Source organism: Balaenoptera physalus (genome assembly GCF_965194825.1).
Source record: "Balaenoptera physalus genome assembly, chromosome: 3".
NCBI lineage: Eukaryota > Metazoa > Chordata > Mammalia > Artiodactyla > Balaenopteridae > Balaenoptera > Balaenoptera physalus.
This window is the reverse complement of record NC_138890.1, coordinates 58,905,386-58,921,462: the sequence shown is the minus strand read 5'-3', so window position 1 is coordinate 58,921,462 and position 16,077 is coordinate 58,905,386. Positions and strand designations below refer to the sequence as shown.

At 50.1% G+C, this 16,077-nt stretch overlaps 1 protein-coding gene across 2 annotated transcripts; it reads left to right on the top strand.

Moving 5' to 3' along the window:
- Positions 1 to 978: 978 nt before the first annotated feature.
- On the top strand, positions 979 to 14,911 carry DELE1 (DAP3 binding cell death enhancer 1). 2 transcript variants are annotated; one of them, XM_082454208.1, is made up of 13 exons: positions 979 to 1,147; positions 1,837 to 1,951; positions 2,046 to 2,163; positions 4,241 to 4,388; positions 5,355 to 5,516; positions 5,759 to 5,847; positions 5,950 to 6,046; positions 8,678 to 8,820; positions 9,662 to 9,820; positions 9,914 to 10,006; positions 12,157 to 12,316; positions 13,184 to 13,423; positions 14,317 to 14,911. In XM_082454208.1, exons 1-12 carry the CDS (start codon positions 1,117 to 1,119, stop codon positions 13,420 to 13,422), a joined length of 1,554 nt encoding a protein of 517 aa, XP_082310334.1. In that variant the 5' UTR covers positions 979 to 1,116; the 3' UTR covers position 13,423; positions 14,317 to 14,911. The 2 variants fall into 2 exon arrangements, with proteins under 2 accessions (XP_082310334.1, XP_082310333.1); XM_082454207.1 differs by lacking the exon at positions 13,184 to 13,423.
- Positions 14,912 to 16,077: the final 1,166 nt, after the last annotated feature.

The window sequence follows — 16,077 nt, the reverse complement described above, 5'->3', positions numbered from 1 at the left end:
ACATATGGCTCAAAAATTGCTGAACAAGTTAATACCACTGTCATACACATGCCTGGGTCTAAAAGTAGGTACCTCCAGTACTCTTTTACCCCAGATAGAGACTTCCATCAAACCAGAAGTCACTACCTGGGAGAAAGGAGGAGGGAGAAAGTGTAAGCAACTTACATTTGATTTTGAGCTCCTTTATTTCACGGATTCAGGTGTGGGGAAAGAGGACCGAGCCTTTGCCCAACAAAAGAATACAGATAACTCTGGCTGTGTCTGAAGATGAGAGCTCTGATTAACAGGCGTGGGGGCGGGGAGGGGGCCAGTCTCCTCTTAGGTATTTTGAAAGCAGCAATTCAAGTTGTTCTTGTCAAATCAGGAAGGACCAGTCGAGCTCACTCCATCTGACCCTATCACTGGGCAGACTGAGGCCCAGACAAGGGAAGGGCTCGGCGCGAGGCTACACGGTGAGCCAAAGCTGGAGCCAGAGCTGGATCCCCCCGGAATCGGAACCCCACTCGCAGTTTTCAAAGCCTACCCAGTCGGGCAACTCCAAGCAGATGGCCTTGGGCGGAAAGCTCGGAATACTGGTTTCCTCCGTCGGACCCTAAGGTTCCTCTCCTCCACCCACTGGGCCTGGTGTCTCCCACCTCCTCTAGCCTCGCGGCCTGGGGAAGATTGTTCCCCCTCGAGTCTCCACGGTGTCTGCAAGGTCGTCTGGCACCACCGAGGGCGCTCTCGCCCCGCGTCTCAATGGTCCTTCTTCTGAGGCGGTTCAGCTTCGCCACCTGCGACCCCACTCCTCTGCGCGACCTGCGACCCCACTCCTCTGCGCGACCTCCCCCCCCACCTTTTTATGCAGGCAGCAAATGACACCTCTTCCACCGGAGGCCGGGCCCATGTCCCCGTGCCCTTGTCGCAGCTCACCTCCCCGCTAGCCCCAATACGCCTACACCCCCCACTTCCTTTCGCTGAGCGCCGTCCTTCCGGCTGGGCCCCCTTCTAATTGGCTGGCGGTGAGCTTCCTTGGGGACTCGGCCACTCCGAGGGCGCCACACAGGCCACTCTAGCCGCCGTCCCGGGGTTTGGCCGCGCTCTTTCGGCTGCGAGCTCTATGGTGTTGGCGACGACATGTGGCGGCTCCCGGGACTCCTGGGCCGAGGTAAGGACCTTCGGCCGCGGGTCTTGCGGCAGCTGAGACTTGGAACTGAGGAGGGGGCGGGCCGGAAGACTGAGCCAAAGCAATAGTGGGCGGTGTTAGAGCGGAAGAGAGGCGGGGTCGTTAGGAGCCGCGCTGCACCCTGAGTCAAGGGGCCGTTCGAATTTTAGGTGTGGGCGTGGCTAGTAGGAAGAGGGTGGAACTTAGAGCCAAGGAGATGGGAGGAGCTATTGGAAGGGGGAGGAGCCAAGTAGCCGGAGATGGTGGGCGGAGTTCATGAAAGATGAGTAGAGGCCAGTGCAGTAGGCGGGGCCAATGAAAAGAGGCGCGATTTAGAGACAAAGAGCTACAAACATTGAGCGAGAGTTTGTGTATGAATGTCTGGTCATTTTAGAACAGTGGTTGTCAGCCCTAGGAGGGCGTCAGATCACCCGGGGAGCTTTTTCAAAATATTGATGCTCAACCCTGAATGATCCTAGTTTATTTGGTTCTGGGGTGGCACGCTGGAATCTGTACTAAGCAAAAGATCCCCACGTGTATGTATCCTTGTTTAAGAACCTCTGCAGAAGCAGGTGCCAGTGTTTCCTGGGTTCCTGGGGTGGGGCTCTGTCAAGGGTCAGAGGGAAGATTGGTGGGGCCACTGTTGCCTCAGTCCCACTCATGTCAAAGTGACTGATCCTTGCTCTGCACAGCTCTTCCCCGTCTGCTGGGACCTGGCCTCCGTGGGGTGACCTCCAAGTCCACCAGTCCAGATGGACCTCAGGCTACCTCCTCCAACCTGCTGGTCCCTGTGCCCAGTTTCAACAGGTGAAATACTGCCATTCCATCCCCCATGTGCTCCCCTAACCTCCCTCTACTCCTACTTAGGACAGAATTTGATAGCCTCTGTTACATCTTCTAGGTCTGGCCACCATGGCCCAGGCACAAGCAGGGGCCCAAGGTCCCATGGATGGAAGGATGCCTTCCAGTGGATGTCTGCCCGTGACTCCCGGAACACACTGTGGGATGCCATATCATGGGTAAGGCTTCCCCAGTCCTGTCCTTGACCTTCAGTGTGGATGAGAATGATCCTGTATGGAAGTATAGCCTAGAAACAAGAGCTAGGGCATCATTGTGGCCACACTCAAAATTTGGGTAACTCATGGCATTGGAGCATATTTGGGGAGCTATTGCTGCTCCCTTTCCCCCTGCTCTCCATGTATATATTCCTCCTTTCATTCAGTAAACATTTATTTAACACTTTCTTTGAGCCAGGCATTTTTTGCTAAGTACTAGGGACATAGCAGAGAACAAGGTAGATATGATTCTTGCCTTCCTGAATCTTACAATTAAATAATACTAAATAGCTAACTTTTAATTTATTATTGTATCTATATATATCATCTTATTTAATCCTTACAAAATCTTGCAGAGGAAATATAATCTCTATTTTATAGATGAGAAAACTCAGGCTCTGAAACTTTAGGTAACACTCTTAAGGTCACACAGCTATTCAGTAGAGGAACCAGATTTTACTCTGGAGCTCGTGCTCTTAGCTACTATGCTCTACAGCTTGGTTGTTATACCTAGTATGTCTTGTAAAAGCACATAGTACATATCCTGACCCGTGATTGTCGCTCAATAAATATTTGTTAAATCTGATCTATAAAGGCAGAGGCTCGGTAATACGAGCTAACACGAGGTCTAACAAGGCAGAATCTTTGACTCTTAGGTTCTGCTTATAAGATATTCTAAAGGAAGTTGGCCCTCACGTCACACTTGTCTCCATCACTTCTCATCCCTCTCACTTTCATGCTGCGTACTTTGGGCAAGTGGTTTGACCTCTCTGAGCCTCAGTTCTCTCATCTGTAACTTGGTGTCATCAGCAGAGCTGAGACTGGAATGCCTCCATGCCAGGGACACTTCTCTCTGGGGAGCTGTGGCCTAGGGGCATAACACACCCTGGAGAGGGATGTGTTTTCCCATTTTGTCAAAGATATGAACCCTAGGGCAATCCTATAGTGAGTCCTTCTAGAAACTGGGTCTGCATCTCAGGGGTCCTGATGCCATCCGTCAGCTCTGTCACTACTGCCTATGTGAACAGGCCTGAGCACAAGCTTATCTCCAGTGATATGGATACGTGTCCCTGTTATTGACATTGCTGGGACCTTCTCTTCCTTCTCTTCTCTTCTCTTCATTGCTGGGACCTTCTGGTCTCAGCACACACATCACTTCTACAGAGAGGCTTTCCTCTACTCCCTGTCTTGTCTGGGGTCCCTCTTATGCCCTGTGTAAACTCTTGATTTGTTTCCTTAGCGGCCTTTAGCATAATTTGTAGTTATTATATTATTTCTCTGTGTACTTGGATTTTGTCTTTCTCCATCAATGAAGACATGAACTCCATGAGGGCAGAGACTGGGTCTGTCTTGTTTGCCATTGTATACAGTGCCTGTTGCAACAAGTAAGTAGTTGGGTGTCCTTTCTCGTGCATAACACAGGAGGGGACAGGGAAAACCAAGCAGTCACTGGGCTAGGAGCTAGCTTAGGTCTTCTGCAGACCTGTTGGAGAAGAGACACCCACAACAAGCCTGTAGCTGTGAATGTGTGTAGTGGGGTGGCTTGGGGGTGGGGGAGGAGTTGTGCCAGGCTAGAGAAAGAGGGAGCCTGATGGGGAACTCTGACCTGTCTGCATTTGGCTGCATGTGTGGCCAAGCCCAAACTTTCCACGTTATCTTTTTGCCTGCTTAGACTTTGTTTATTCAGTCACTCGCTCAGGCGTTTATTCAGCGTGTATTTATTAGTGCTGTATCTTAGTGCTCTGCTAGGCGCCGGGGATACATAGGTGAGCAAAACAGACATGGTTCCTCCCTCGTGGTGCTTAGAGACTAACAGGAGAGACAGACCTTGATGAATAATTGTAGAGATGGCTGTTTAAGTACCAGTGTGATCAGGGCTCCATGGGGGAAGTTCGGGTGCTTACGAGAGTGTGCAGTGGGGGAGCGGCTACAGCCAGGAGTCAGGAAGGACTTCTCGAGGAAGTGATGTTGGAGATGTAGGCGGAGACTGAAGGAGTTGACTGGTGGAGAGCTGTGTCCCCTGATGTGCTGTCTTCCTCAGGGCACCCTGGCCGTGCTGGCCCTGCAGCTGGCAAGGCAGATCCACTTCCAGGCGTCCCTGCCAGCAGGACCTTGGCGAGCGGAGCGTTGCTTTTGGCACAGTCCTCTGGACCGTTTCCTCTCATCTCCCTTGAGGCACCCGCGCTCCTGTGAGTTCTCAGTCCCGGGGACAGGAGAGCTGGGCTGGGAGTTTCTCTGGGCCAGGAAGCATCTCTGGACACACCTCAGGAAAAGAGCCGTCAGCAGCTCCTTGCCTCTCCTATCTGCAGTCAGAGGAAGAGGAATGGGAGGAAGGTCTGTCCACCCGGCGTGTGGGCCACGCCTGCCCTCCAGGGTCCTCCCATGTCCTCCCCTCCCCTTCCATTGACGGAGCCCCGCAGGGGTCCAGGTAATTTTAGATCCTAGGAGTGGCTTCCTGCCCACTCCTCAGCCAGTTAGGTCATTCTCTGGTCAGCCATTCATCAATAAGTGAATCTTTATTGAATGGCTCTCATGTGCCATGGTACAGAGGCAACGCAGCATAGTGATTAAGGCTCTGGAGTCACATTGTCAGGGTTCAAGCCCAGAACTGCTGATACTAGTTTGGTGTCCCTGGATGAGTCACTTTTAACTTCCCTGTGCCTCAGTTTCTTCACCTATAGAATGGGGAAATAATAAAACCCATCCCCACAGGTTTCTTGGAAGGACCAGATGAGCTAATACATGTCGAGGACTTAGAACAGTGCCTGGCATGTAGTATGTGCTCAGTAAGTAGCGGTTTAAGTTCTTGCCCTTAGTATTATGATTATAATCATAATCAGTATTAAGCATCAAACAAAGTCCTAAGTGCTGGGGCTAGAACAGTGAATAAAGTAGATCCCTCCCTGCGACTGGAAGAATTCAAGCCAAGGAGCGATTTATGCTTGGGGTGTGGGGATCAGCATAAATGTGGGCCCCTCTCCACCCCTGCGGAGGGAAGCCAGCCAAGGAAATGGAGGAGGAGGCATGTGAAGGACGTGTCTCAGGAGTTTCCAGATTCTTCCTTTGGTCCGCGAAGCCTCAGGGAGGGCTCAGTCAGCCCCGGCAGGCTGAACCTCTACCCTTCTGATGTGACCACTCTCACTGGCTCTTTCCAGCACTGCGGAGACACATTCTGCCCAGCCCTGATAGCCCGGCTCCCAGGCACACTGGCTTCAGGGAACTCAGGCTGGGCCAGGAAGAACCCTCCACTCGGCCCGAGAGCCTCTCTTCACCCAGTTCCTTGAGAGCAGCTGGTCTTCAGGGTGCCTCTGAGGAAGGTATGGTCCCACCTCCTAAAATCAGCAGAAGGCGGTGGCGGGGTGGGGAGTTGGGCAGATGGACATTTGTTGCTGCATATGCCACACTGGGGAATTGTCATTCCTGTGAGCCCCCTTGCTTTCTGGGGCAATTTGGAATGATTCTGGTTCCTGGCAGTGGTGCTGGATGGAGGGCTCTGTGGACTGGGAGAGTGAGAGAAAAGGAGAACTAGCACCTTCCTCCTTTGCCTTTTCCCTTGCAGATCCCAGTGACGCCGGCTTCCTGCATGCCAGCAGTAGCTTCAAGTCCAAGACGAAGCCAGCCCAACCTCAGCCCGCTGGCGAAAAGCAGGTATTGTCCAGATTTGGCCACCTGGATCCCCGTAACATTCCCCTAGACAGGTGGCAATCCCAGTGAACTGCCCCATGATGAGTCTTTATATTTCTTCCCCAGGAACAAGATAAATCAAAAAGTCTTTCCCTCGAGGAGGCCATGACTTCCATTCAGCAGCTCTTCCAGCTCAGTGTTTCCATCGCTTTCAACTTCCTGGGTAACTGGGTGGACTCTGTCTCAAGGAGGGCGGATGGGAAAATGGAAAGGGTATGCGGTAGGTCAAGTAGAGTCAGGGCAGGGAGTGCACAAGAGAGAGTTTATTTTCTCCCAGGTAGGTCGACCAAATCTGGCATGGTGGCACAGTGGTATCAGGGACCTATTCTCAGTCAAATGGTTCTGCCATTCTTAAAATGGGCTCCCATCTCAAGGTTCAGTTTGCCTCATATCCAAATTCTAGCTAGCTAGAAGGGAAAGGTGGGAAAACTGAAGGACCACTCCTCCCCAACCTAGAAGTTGCACAAATCATTGTCCAGAATGAAGGCTCGTGGCCTTACCTAGTCACAGAGGAGCCTGGGAAATATAGTCCTTAGCTGAATGACCATGTGCTTACCTGAAAATTCGGTTACTGTGTAAGAAGGAGAAAATAAATCTTGAATGACACCTTGAATTTTCTGCCGCACTTAGGCAAGAACAGGCTCCTGAGGTTTGGAGCAGGCCCTCAAGTGCCCTTTCTTACCCACATCTGGAGACTCCAGATTCCACTCCACCATTTGTCCTATTCTCCGCAGTGACTTGGCTTCTTTCAGGCCTTCTCATGTGGAGACCCAGACTGCCAGCAGCATCTCCTGGACTCTAGTGGGCAAGTGAGTGAGAGGCTAGGATTCATTCAGTACAAATGTATTAAGCATTCACCTTTTGTTAGGCCTTAGTTTAGGTGTTGGGGGTACAGTGATTCACAAGACAAAGTCCTTACTCTCATGGAGCTGCCATGTGAGTTGAGGGAGAGAAAAACAACAAATTGGTAAACAAATAAAAAAGAGAATTTCAGATAGTGATAAATGTTATGGAGAAAATTAAACAGGGGGATGCATTAGTGACTTGGGCAAGGAGCAGCTTTGATTTGGAAGGCCTCGCGGATGGAAAGATCCGTGACCTGACTGACAAAAACAAGCCAGTCTTGTGGAGAAAGCTTTCCAAGTAAAGGGAACAGCAAGTGCAAAGGTCCTGAGGCAGGATTGAGTTTTGTTTGTTAAAGGAACAAAGAAAAGGGTGAGCGTGGTTGTAGTTTAGCGATCACCAGGAGAGTAGAAAGAGATGAAGTCAGAGAAGCAGGCAGGGGCCAGATCAGATCAGGCCTGCTGAGCCATGGTGGTGTATGGTTCTTCTAAGTGAGACAGGAAGCCATTGGAGTGTTTTACGCTGGAGCAGGAAGTGGGGGTAGTCATGTGATCTGATTTACTTTTCCAAAGATCTCTCTGCCTGCTGTGCAGACAGACGCGGGTCGTAGGAATGCCAGAGCGGAAACAGGAGACTAGATTGGAGCTGTTACTGATGGCTAAGCGAAACATGATGGTGACTTGGTCTAGGTTAGAGGCAGAGGATCCAGTGTGGGGGATGGGGACAGGGTGGGATCCTGTGCCCTCTCGAGCCTTCTCCTCAAGGACAGAGGGCTCTGTGAACCCTCGACAGTGAGTTTTCAGGCAGCCAGGAGGTGACTCATTCACTGCTGGCCGAATGGAACCCGGTTTCTGCCTCATTAGCTTTTTGTGATTTTTCATGGGCAGACAGTCTTCTGAGAATTTTCTTGCCCATTCCTTCCTTCATATGCATATTCATTTATTCAGCAAGTGCTAAGCACTGTGGCAGAACACAAAGGGAGCATAAGCCATAATCATATTTTGCATTTGTATAGAGCTTTCTCCCTATGCAAAGTTACTTCTTCTACGTTCTTTTTCTGCTTCTGCCTCCAGGATTTTACAGTCTAATTGAGGAGACAGGGCTTGTACTCTTGAAACAGTTCAGTTCCTAGAAAAAGGCTTGTGTATGAAGTAAGTGCCAAAAGAGTGTTTAAAGCCTGAGTGTGGTCTGAAGATTCTAGAGCAGAAACAGGTTGGGAAGGCCTGATGATAAGAGTTAGAAAAAGGTATCCCAGGCAGGAGAAACAGCTTGAGCAAAGGCTTAGAGTTGAGAGTAGGCTGTGCTCAGCCCCTTCCCTGTTTTCCTGTTCGTTTGGATGATAAAGAGAACATGGGCTTTGGAGCTGGGCTCTCTTTCTTATATTCTCTCACAGTTTCCTCATAAAGCAAGATTGACAGTGTCAGCTGTATCAGTTACGTTATGTTGGTTACAAGCAGCCTAAAACCACTTTGGCTAACCTAAGCACAAAAGGAATCTATTGGGATCTGTTGACCTGCCAAGCCTCAGAAAGGACAGGAATTAGAGAGGCTCCAGGGATGCACGCGGCAGTAACTGAGAAACAGTGTCTTCAGAGTGCTGCCATCAGAATAAACCTGCAGAAGCTGTTTTCTCTCCTGTTGCAGCCAGACCAAGATTCAGGTTCCTGAGAGAGGGTCTCATTGGTTGGGAAGAGGGCAGGCACATTGATTGACAGCACTGGGGGGAGGGCTGTTCCCAAATGGAAATTAGGATGTTGTTACCAAGAGGAGGATGGTGTACAGGAGGGCAGAACCCGCTGATACCTGTGGCAAACCAGTGAAATATTCAGAGGATGGAAGTGCATGCGAAGTGTCTAGCACAAAAAAGAAAGGAAGGAGCATGTGGGTATCTGACTAAGAATGTGGGGAAGTTCACAGAGGAAGCTATGTTTACGCCTAGTGCTTTCTTACAGGGACAGAGAACATGAGGGATGGAGACTACATGGCAGCCTTCTCTTGCTTCCAGAAAGCAGCAGACCGTGGCTACAGCAAAGCGCAGTACAATGTGGGCTTGTGTCACGAGCACGGCAGAGGCACCCCCAGGGACCTCGGCAAGGTACTACACCTCCTCCCTGCCCCCAGGCCTGTGGCCTGTGCCGCACCACCCAGAGTGACCTCCAGAAATGAGCAGTGGGCAGGGCTTGGGAAAGTCCAGCTTCTCTCTTCCAGCCCGGAGGGAAAACTAAGAAAGAAGTCTCCAGCTTCTAGGAATTTAGACTCAAAACACAGGAAGGCCAGGGACCTTGTCTTTCTTCTTTGCAGCTGTATCCTCACGACCTAGAACATTACCTTGATGAATGGATCAATTAATTCTAAAAAGTAGGATAAGTATGCATAGATGTTACATATAAGAATTTATATATAACAGTTTCTTAGAATTAGATACAATGGCCAAAAAAAGGGAAGAAACTTGAAGTTCCTTCAACAGAGAATTGGTTAATAACATCTATGTGGGCCTTAAAAATGATATGCTAGATCTATATTTATTTGCAGGGGAAGATATTCATGGTATATTGTTAAATGAAAAAAAATAGGTTACAAAAAATAGTGAGTGTAGTTCTCTCTCTCTCCCTTTCTTCCTACACACACATATACACACACGCACACACATTTATATATGTGTGACTGTATATTAACATATTTGTGTATATATGTTAATACATACAGTACAGGGGGGAAGAAATTTGCAAGATTTTACACTAAAATGTTAACAGAGAATGATCTTTAGGAGGCAGGATTTCTTGGAATTTTGTTTCTATTTTTGGCTTATCTGTATTTTCTGACTAATCTATAATGATTATGTGTTATTTAATTAAAATAATTTTTAAAAACTTCACTCCAAAAAAAGGCAGCTTACAGAGTTATCAGTTGACTGGATGTTTTTCCCTTTGCCCCAGGCAGCCTCTTATTACCAGCTGGCTGCCAGCCAGGGCCACAACCTGGCTCAGTACCGCTATGCCAGGTGCCTGCTGCAAGATCCAGCCTCCTCGTGGGACCCTGAGCAGCAGAGGGCAGTGTCCATGCTGAAGCAGGCTGCAGACTCAGGCTTGAGAGAGGTGAGTGCCATTGGTGGGGTCACTCCTGGGCACTTGGGGCATGTGGGGCCTGGCAGTGACCAAGATACCTTTTTCCTTCCTCCTTGACCACAGGCCCAGGCTTTCCTCGGGGTGCTCTTCACCAAGGAGGCATACCTGGACGAGCAGAGAGCCGTGAAATATCTTTGGCTTGCAGCCAACAATGGGGTATGAGGTGTCCATATCCAGGCATGATGGGGATCAAGTCTGATAAAGGAAGGGATTTTGGAACTGGTACCGTGCCTAGGAGACGGTTGATAAGAGCATCGGGCTGGCTTCGAGCCTTAACTCTTGCTGACTTACTGTGTGCCCCTTGGACACGTCCAGCGGTGTGCTGGCACTGGCTTGTACCAGCCTGCGAGAATTGTTGTTAGCTTGAAATCAGCTACGGGGAGAGCATTAGTACCACAGAATTGCCAAATGCTACAAAACAGGGCTTTTTCCCCTGGAGAGCTGGTTGTTAAACATTTACTAGCATACTACCGGGCTGGTCACTTCTTGTTTTCCTCGTCTCTAAGATTGGGATAATAATGCCTGCCTGACCTGTCTACCACTTCACAGGGTTGTTGTGAGGATCAAAATCTAACTGAGATAGTAAGTGTGAAAGTGCTTTGTAAAGTGAACACGTGGAAGGTGCATCATCACAAGTGGCTTAGTCCAGGGAAGTCAGAAGGCACATGAGGTGAAGACATTGAGCAGTTTGGGGGGTAGAGGATGTCTGGTTGTCTGTCAACTAGGGGTTGGCATCCAGGCAGCATGGAGTTTGTTCCACAGAGCATTAGTTCCATGGAACGTTTATAAATAATACGAGGGAAAAATGGTCAGATGGGTTTGGGAAATACTTTGTTAAACAGGTATCTTTAATGCAGGAAATCTCAGAGCTTTATGTCACTGTGAATTACTGAAAAGGCATCTGTGGGTTTGCTGTATCCTCAAGTGCCTTTGACCAGTATATTTTTTGAGTTGTATCTTGAAGGACCAGGAGCCCTGGGTTAAAGCCAACAGTGGCCACGTACTAGAATTTCCCTGCTTAGGGGCTGCTGCTTCTCTTTACTTCCTGGCCAACACAGTGATAGCGTCATTGAACTCTTGGGCATCAGAATACTTCTCCTTTTTCACTCTGTGTTGTCCAAAGTATCTGCAGTAGCCATCAAAAGGGGACCAATGTCATCAAAACAGTACCTGCCTCTGTGCCTGTCTTTCTATGAAAGAGCCCCAGAGTCTTCCTTGGGCTCAGTGGGTTGTGTGACCACGTGTGGGACAAGGCTGGGGGCACCCTGGCTGGCATTAGTCACCCAGCGCGCCAGGAGAAGTGCACAAAGGGATGTTGTGTAACACATACGTAACAGCATGTGTGTTTTGGCCTGACTGTGTCCTAAGCTGGCCTGTAGCCATGAGTCCACCATATTTATTACATAGACTTTGACCTACATGTTACGGAAACTCTTTAGAGGGTAGAAGAGAAATAGAACCATGGTTGGGAGATTGAATATAATGAAAATATTCATTACAGAGAAGGAGAGATGAATGATGTGGGCAACTAAAGGTGTGGAAATAATAACACTAATCTAAGCACTTTCCACATATTGACACATTTAATCCTCACGACAGGGTAATAAGGTAGGTGCTATTATTATGCCTACTTTACAGATGAGGAAACTGAGGCACAGAGACACAGAATATGATGCCTGAGGTTACACAGCTGGTAAGTGGTGGAGCCAAGATTGGAACCCAGGCGTCTGGCTGTGGAGATTGGGCTCCTACTCCCTACCTGATACTGCCTCTCTCAGGAGCCTAATTCTCAGTGAGAGGGGAGAGAGGATCCGGAGCCAGGGACAAAGGGATTAGCCTTTTAACCTTTCAAAGGAGGAGAAACATGTTCTCTGTAATGTATGCTTTGTAGCCCTCTGGGTAGAGATCAGGAAGGCATTCAGGGCCTTGGAAGCCCAGTCTCCACCCTTGCTCCTGGCTCTTTCAGGATAACATAGGAGCCTGACTACCTGGGCTCCCAGAGCAGGGCCAAGTGCTTCCCGCAGCCTTCACTTCTGCACACTTTCTGCACCATCCTCAGCACGAGAAGCCTCCACGCTGCTCTGGCCGGAAGCTCCCTGGGTGGAGGGATGCCCGTGTCCTCTGTTCTGGGCCTCTGGCTCTTCACAGTTGAGATCCCTTGGTCCAGGGAGGGTTGCGGCTGGGCCTGACCCTGCAGGGGTGAAGCACCAGCCTGCTGACTGCTGCACCTTCCTCCTGCCCCAGCGTTTCAGTTCTTCAGTCCTGCATGCGTGGGCATCTGTGTGTCTGTCCGTCTTCTCCTTTAGGACTCACAGAGCAGGTACCACTTGGGAATTTGCTATGAGAAGGGCCTTGGTGTGCAGAGGAATCTGGGAGAGGCTGTGAGATGCTACCAGCAGTCAGCAGCTCTGGGGAATGCGCCCGCCCAGGAGAGGCTGCGGACCCTCTTTTCCATGGAGGCAGCAGGTACAGATGAGAGTCAAAGCCAGCAGGTGCCTCCCCGAGCTCAGTACCCTGTGACAGAAGGGGGTGGCAGTAGCCTTTGGTCTCTTTGTTACTTCTGCTCCATTGGTGGGAACGAGCACAGCTTTCTGAGTCAGACAAATCAAACCTGAGTTTTAACCCCTGCTCTATTCCTGAACTTGGCCTGTATGTCTTTGCACCTCTGTTTCTTCACCTCTGAAAACTCATTAGGTTGTAAAGATTAAATGAGATGGGACTTCCCTGGTGGCGCAGTGGTTAAGAATCTGCGTGCCAGTGCAGGGGACACGGGTTTGAGCCCTGGTCCGGGAAGATCCCACATGCCGCGGAGCAGCTAAGCCCGTGTGCCACAACTACTGAGCCTGCGCTCTAGAGCCCACGAGCCACAACTACTGAGCCCACATGCCTAGAGCCTGTGCTCCACAACAAGAGAAGCCACCGCAATGAGAAGCCTGCACACCACAACAAAGAGTAGCCCCCACTCGCCACAACTAGAGAAAGCCCGTGTGCAGCAATGAAGACCCAACGCAGCCAAAAATAAATAAATAAACAAATTTTTTAAAAAAAGATTAAATGAGATGACAGGAAAGGGCTTAGCACAGCCTGGCGCACGGTAGGTGTTGAATAAATGGTAGTCACTCCAATGACTTGTCAGGAGAGACACTATCCCAAGGCTGCCTCCGTGCCCTGACTTACCGTCTAGGGCTCTGGGAGCCCTGCTCGCTCCTGACTCACTCAGGCTGACCTGGGTTAGTAGTGCCAGGGGAACCAAGTCCTTTAAGAAGCCCTTGCTCCAAAGTAGGAGTCTAAGAACACAGCCTGAGTAAGAGTTGCTCTCGCCTCTCCTCGCAGCCCCGGGGCCCGGCGACCTGGCAGTGAGAGGACTGAAGTCGTTTTCCAGCCCCTCCCTCTGCAGCCTGAACACCTTGCTGGCAGGAGCCTCGCGCCTGCCACATGCCTCGAGCACAGGGAACCTTGGCCTGCTCTATAGAAGCGCTCGTCTCAGAGCCAGCCCCGGAGCCCCCAGCAGGGCTGTTCTCCCACACCCCTACCCCTTGGAAAGGAGTCTCGTCAGACTGGGTTTTGGCTAAGGTGAGATAAAATGCAGTCACTGGTACCTCTCACTGGTGCTGGGGGGAGGGGCGGGCAGGGAGGAGATGGAATGGCAACAAAAGCAGGGTGTCAGTATCCCTTTACAGGGTAGAAATTCCATGGGGGCTCAGGTTCCCAAGCAATTTCAAGTGCATGGCTAATAAATGACTTTGACCATTTCCCCTAGTTGGTAGCCTCACAAATGGGCAGTGGACACATTCATTTTTTGGCCATGCCACACGGCTTGTGAGGATCTTAGTTCCCCAACCAGGGATTGAACCCGCGGCCTCAGTAGTGAAAGCGCCGAGTCCTAACCACTGGACTGTCAGGGAATTCCCCATTCACAGTCATTTCTGTTCTGTGCATAAAAAAGATTCGTTCAGTGACCTGTGAAAAACTTTACTGAAGGGTCCAGAGACCCTGGTCCTCGCCTTAGCCTTTGCCTTTGAGCAAATCCCTTCCCTTCCCCTTTGCCAGTCTTCAATTTCCTCAGGCTTGGACCACATCATTTTTTGCCAGCGTCTGATGTGTGTGTGCCTCCAGTGCTTCACAAGGGGATTTTAGGTAGTATTCAAAGTAATATTTTTTACTTTTAGTGTTTGTATATTAATATATATTATAAAAATGCGATTAGCATATCATAATGTCACAGATATTAAAAATAATGAATCAAGTAGAGAAAAAACCTTGTGACATTGCGTAAAGGGGAGCACAGATCGAGAGGTGGCAAAAGTCATGGGGTGGTTTCATGAATGCCTAAAACTCAGGAAACACTGAATGACGTCCGCTTTTGTTCATCCCCATTGGATTCCTGACTGTCTCCATTGCACCTTTGATTTGGAAGGAAGGAGCATAGTGTCTAAATGCCTGATGTAACTGCTTGACTTTTTCAGACCTTCACACTTCACTCAGCCCTAAAGATGAAGCCTGCGAGTTCTCAGAGAGATACCACAACTTGAATCCCAGAGAAGAGGCCAGATATTCACCCGCCTTCCCAAAGAACCTTAAGTACCTGCCCAGCACAGTAAAGAAGAAGAAAGTGTGTAAAGACCCAGGTTCTGGCCACATCACCTTGAAGCAGTGGCCTGACTTGCTGTGTTGTTTCCTCAATTGTAGACCAAGGGCAGCGGTGTCTGCCCTCCTACCCTCCAGGGCTGACGTAGGGCATTTCACTATGGAAAGGACGTTGGTGCTCACTTAGGCCTGAGGAGGCAGAGTGATGCCCATGGTTACATGGCTTTATGAGTCACCAGGCCAGGACAAGGACCCCAGCCTCCTGACTCCTGGCCCAGGGCTCTTTTGCACAGTTCTCACTGTAATTTTAGGTGAAAGCGTTACTATCGTCCTGCCGATATGGGGGGGCGGTAAATGGCAATTGGGCCCTTGGAGTCTTGGAGCAGGAGAGTGTAGATTTTGAGATCCTCTTTTGTGAAAGGTTTGTGCCAGAAATGGATGGGAGTTTAATAAAACAGATACTGGATTATCTCATCACTCTCGCCCTTGAGTATGTTGGGGAAGGCCAGGGAGACGGGCAGGGGAAGCAGAAAGCCGAGGTTCCATCCTCATCTCTAAACTCTCCATTAACCAATTTAAAGGGTCTTAAAAGCTTCTCCAAGAGAGAGACGTAGCAAAAAATGATTTCTGAGTCAACGCTAATGACTCCAATTACTGAATTTGTGTGTAGCTGTTCCCCGGCTTCTGGATGTTAGCCCAAGTCCAATAGCAGAGATGTGGTTGAGGACGGGGCGTGGGAGGGACTGAGGCCCAAACCCCCTAGGAACCGTCCAAATGTGAAAGACCACCCAGCATGGCCAGCTCAAAGCGGGGAGGATTTGAGGAGGGGAGTTGTCCACATTTCCCTCTCTGCTGCCCACCCCCCTCCCCAGCCTCTAGTGGTCTCGTCACAGTTTTCCCAGCAACTTCCTCTCACTGCTGGAGCCCTAAGCTTCCTCCAGCTTGAGCGCCTCTCCGGCCCTCTGCTCCCTTTCCGGGGCTGCCCTGCACACTGGCCTCACCCCCACTGGTCCCCTCATGTGGCTTTCTCCCACAGATGGCTCCTTGGAAGCAGGGACTTTGTCTTTGGATTCCAGTATCCTCAGCACTTAGCACAAGGTCCCGTCATGCAGGTAAGGGCTCAATACACACATTGGTTAAAGCTCCGGTTTTTAAGCTGTGCAGTGCACTAATCTCTCTGCAAAAAAAAAAAAGATTTCTGTGGTCAAATAAGTTTGGGAAACACTGCACTAGACGTCCCCTTTTTATAGATGCACGATGCACATCAGCATATTCAAGGTTCCAAGAAGTCCTGCAGTAAAGAACTTGGTTAACCCAATGCTTCCCTCACAGAGTCGGGCGCAGAGCCCGGCTCCCTGCAGATCGCCGATGAACCTTCCCGGGGCACCCTCTGTGTAAAGTGTCACTTCCTGCCTTCCCATGGAGCTCCACTTGCCAGCCTCTTCCCCTCCTGTTGTCACTTGGGGTTCTCTGATTATGGGCTCCTCTGGCCATGCCTGGGGCAGAGGGGCAGTTCACACAGTCCAGGGACCCAGGGCCTTCTGTGTTGATGGCCAGATAGGGCTCTCCCTCCCTCTCCGTCGTTATAAGTTAAGTGCTGATCCAATTCAGGGTACCAAATGTGGAGGGAGGATATTTTT

Excerpts from the sequence above, each read along its gene's own strand:
- DELE1 (XM_082454207.1), top strand. The coding sequence starts at position 1,117 with ATGTGGCGGCTCCCGGGACTCCTGGGCCGAG. Across the intron at positions 9,821-9,913 it reads CAGACTCAGGCTTGAGAGAG|GCCCAGGCTTTCCTCGGGGT; the intron begins GTGAGTGCCATT and ends CCTTGACCACAG. Across the intron at positions 10,007-12,156 it reads GGCTTGCAGCCAACAATGGG|GACTCACAGAGCAGGTACCA; the intron begins GTATGAGGTGTC and ends CTTCTCCTTTAG.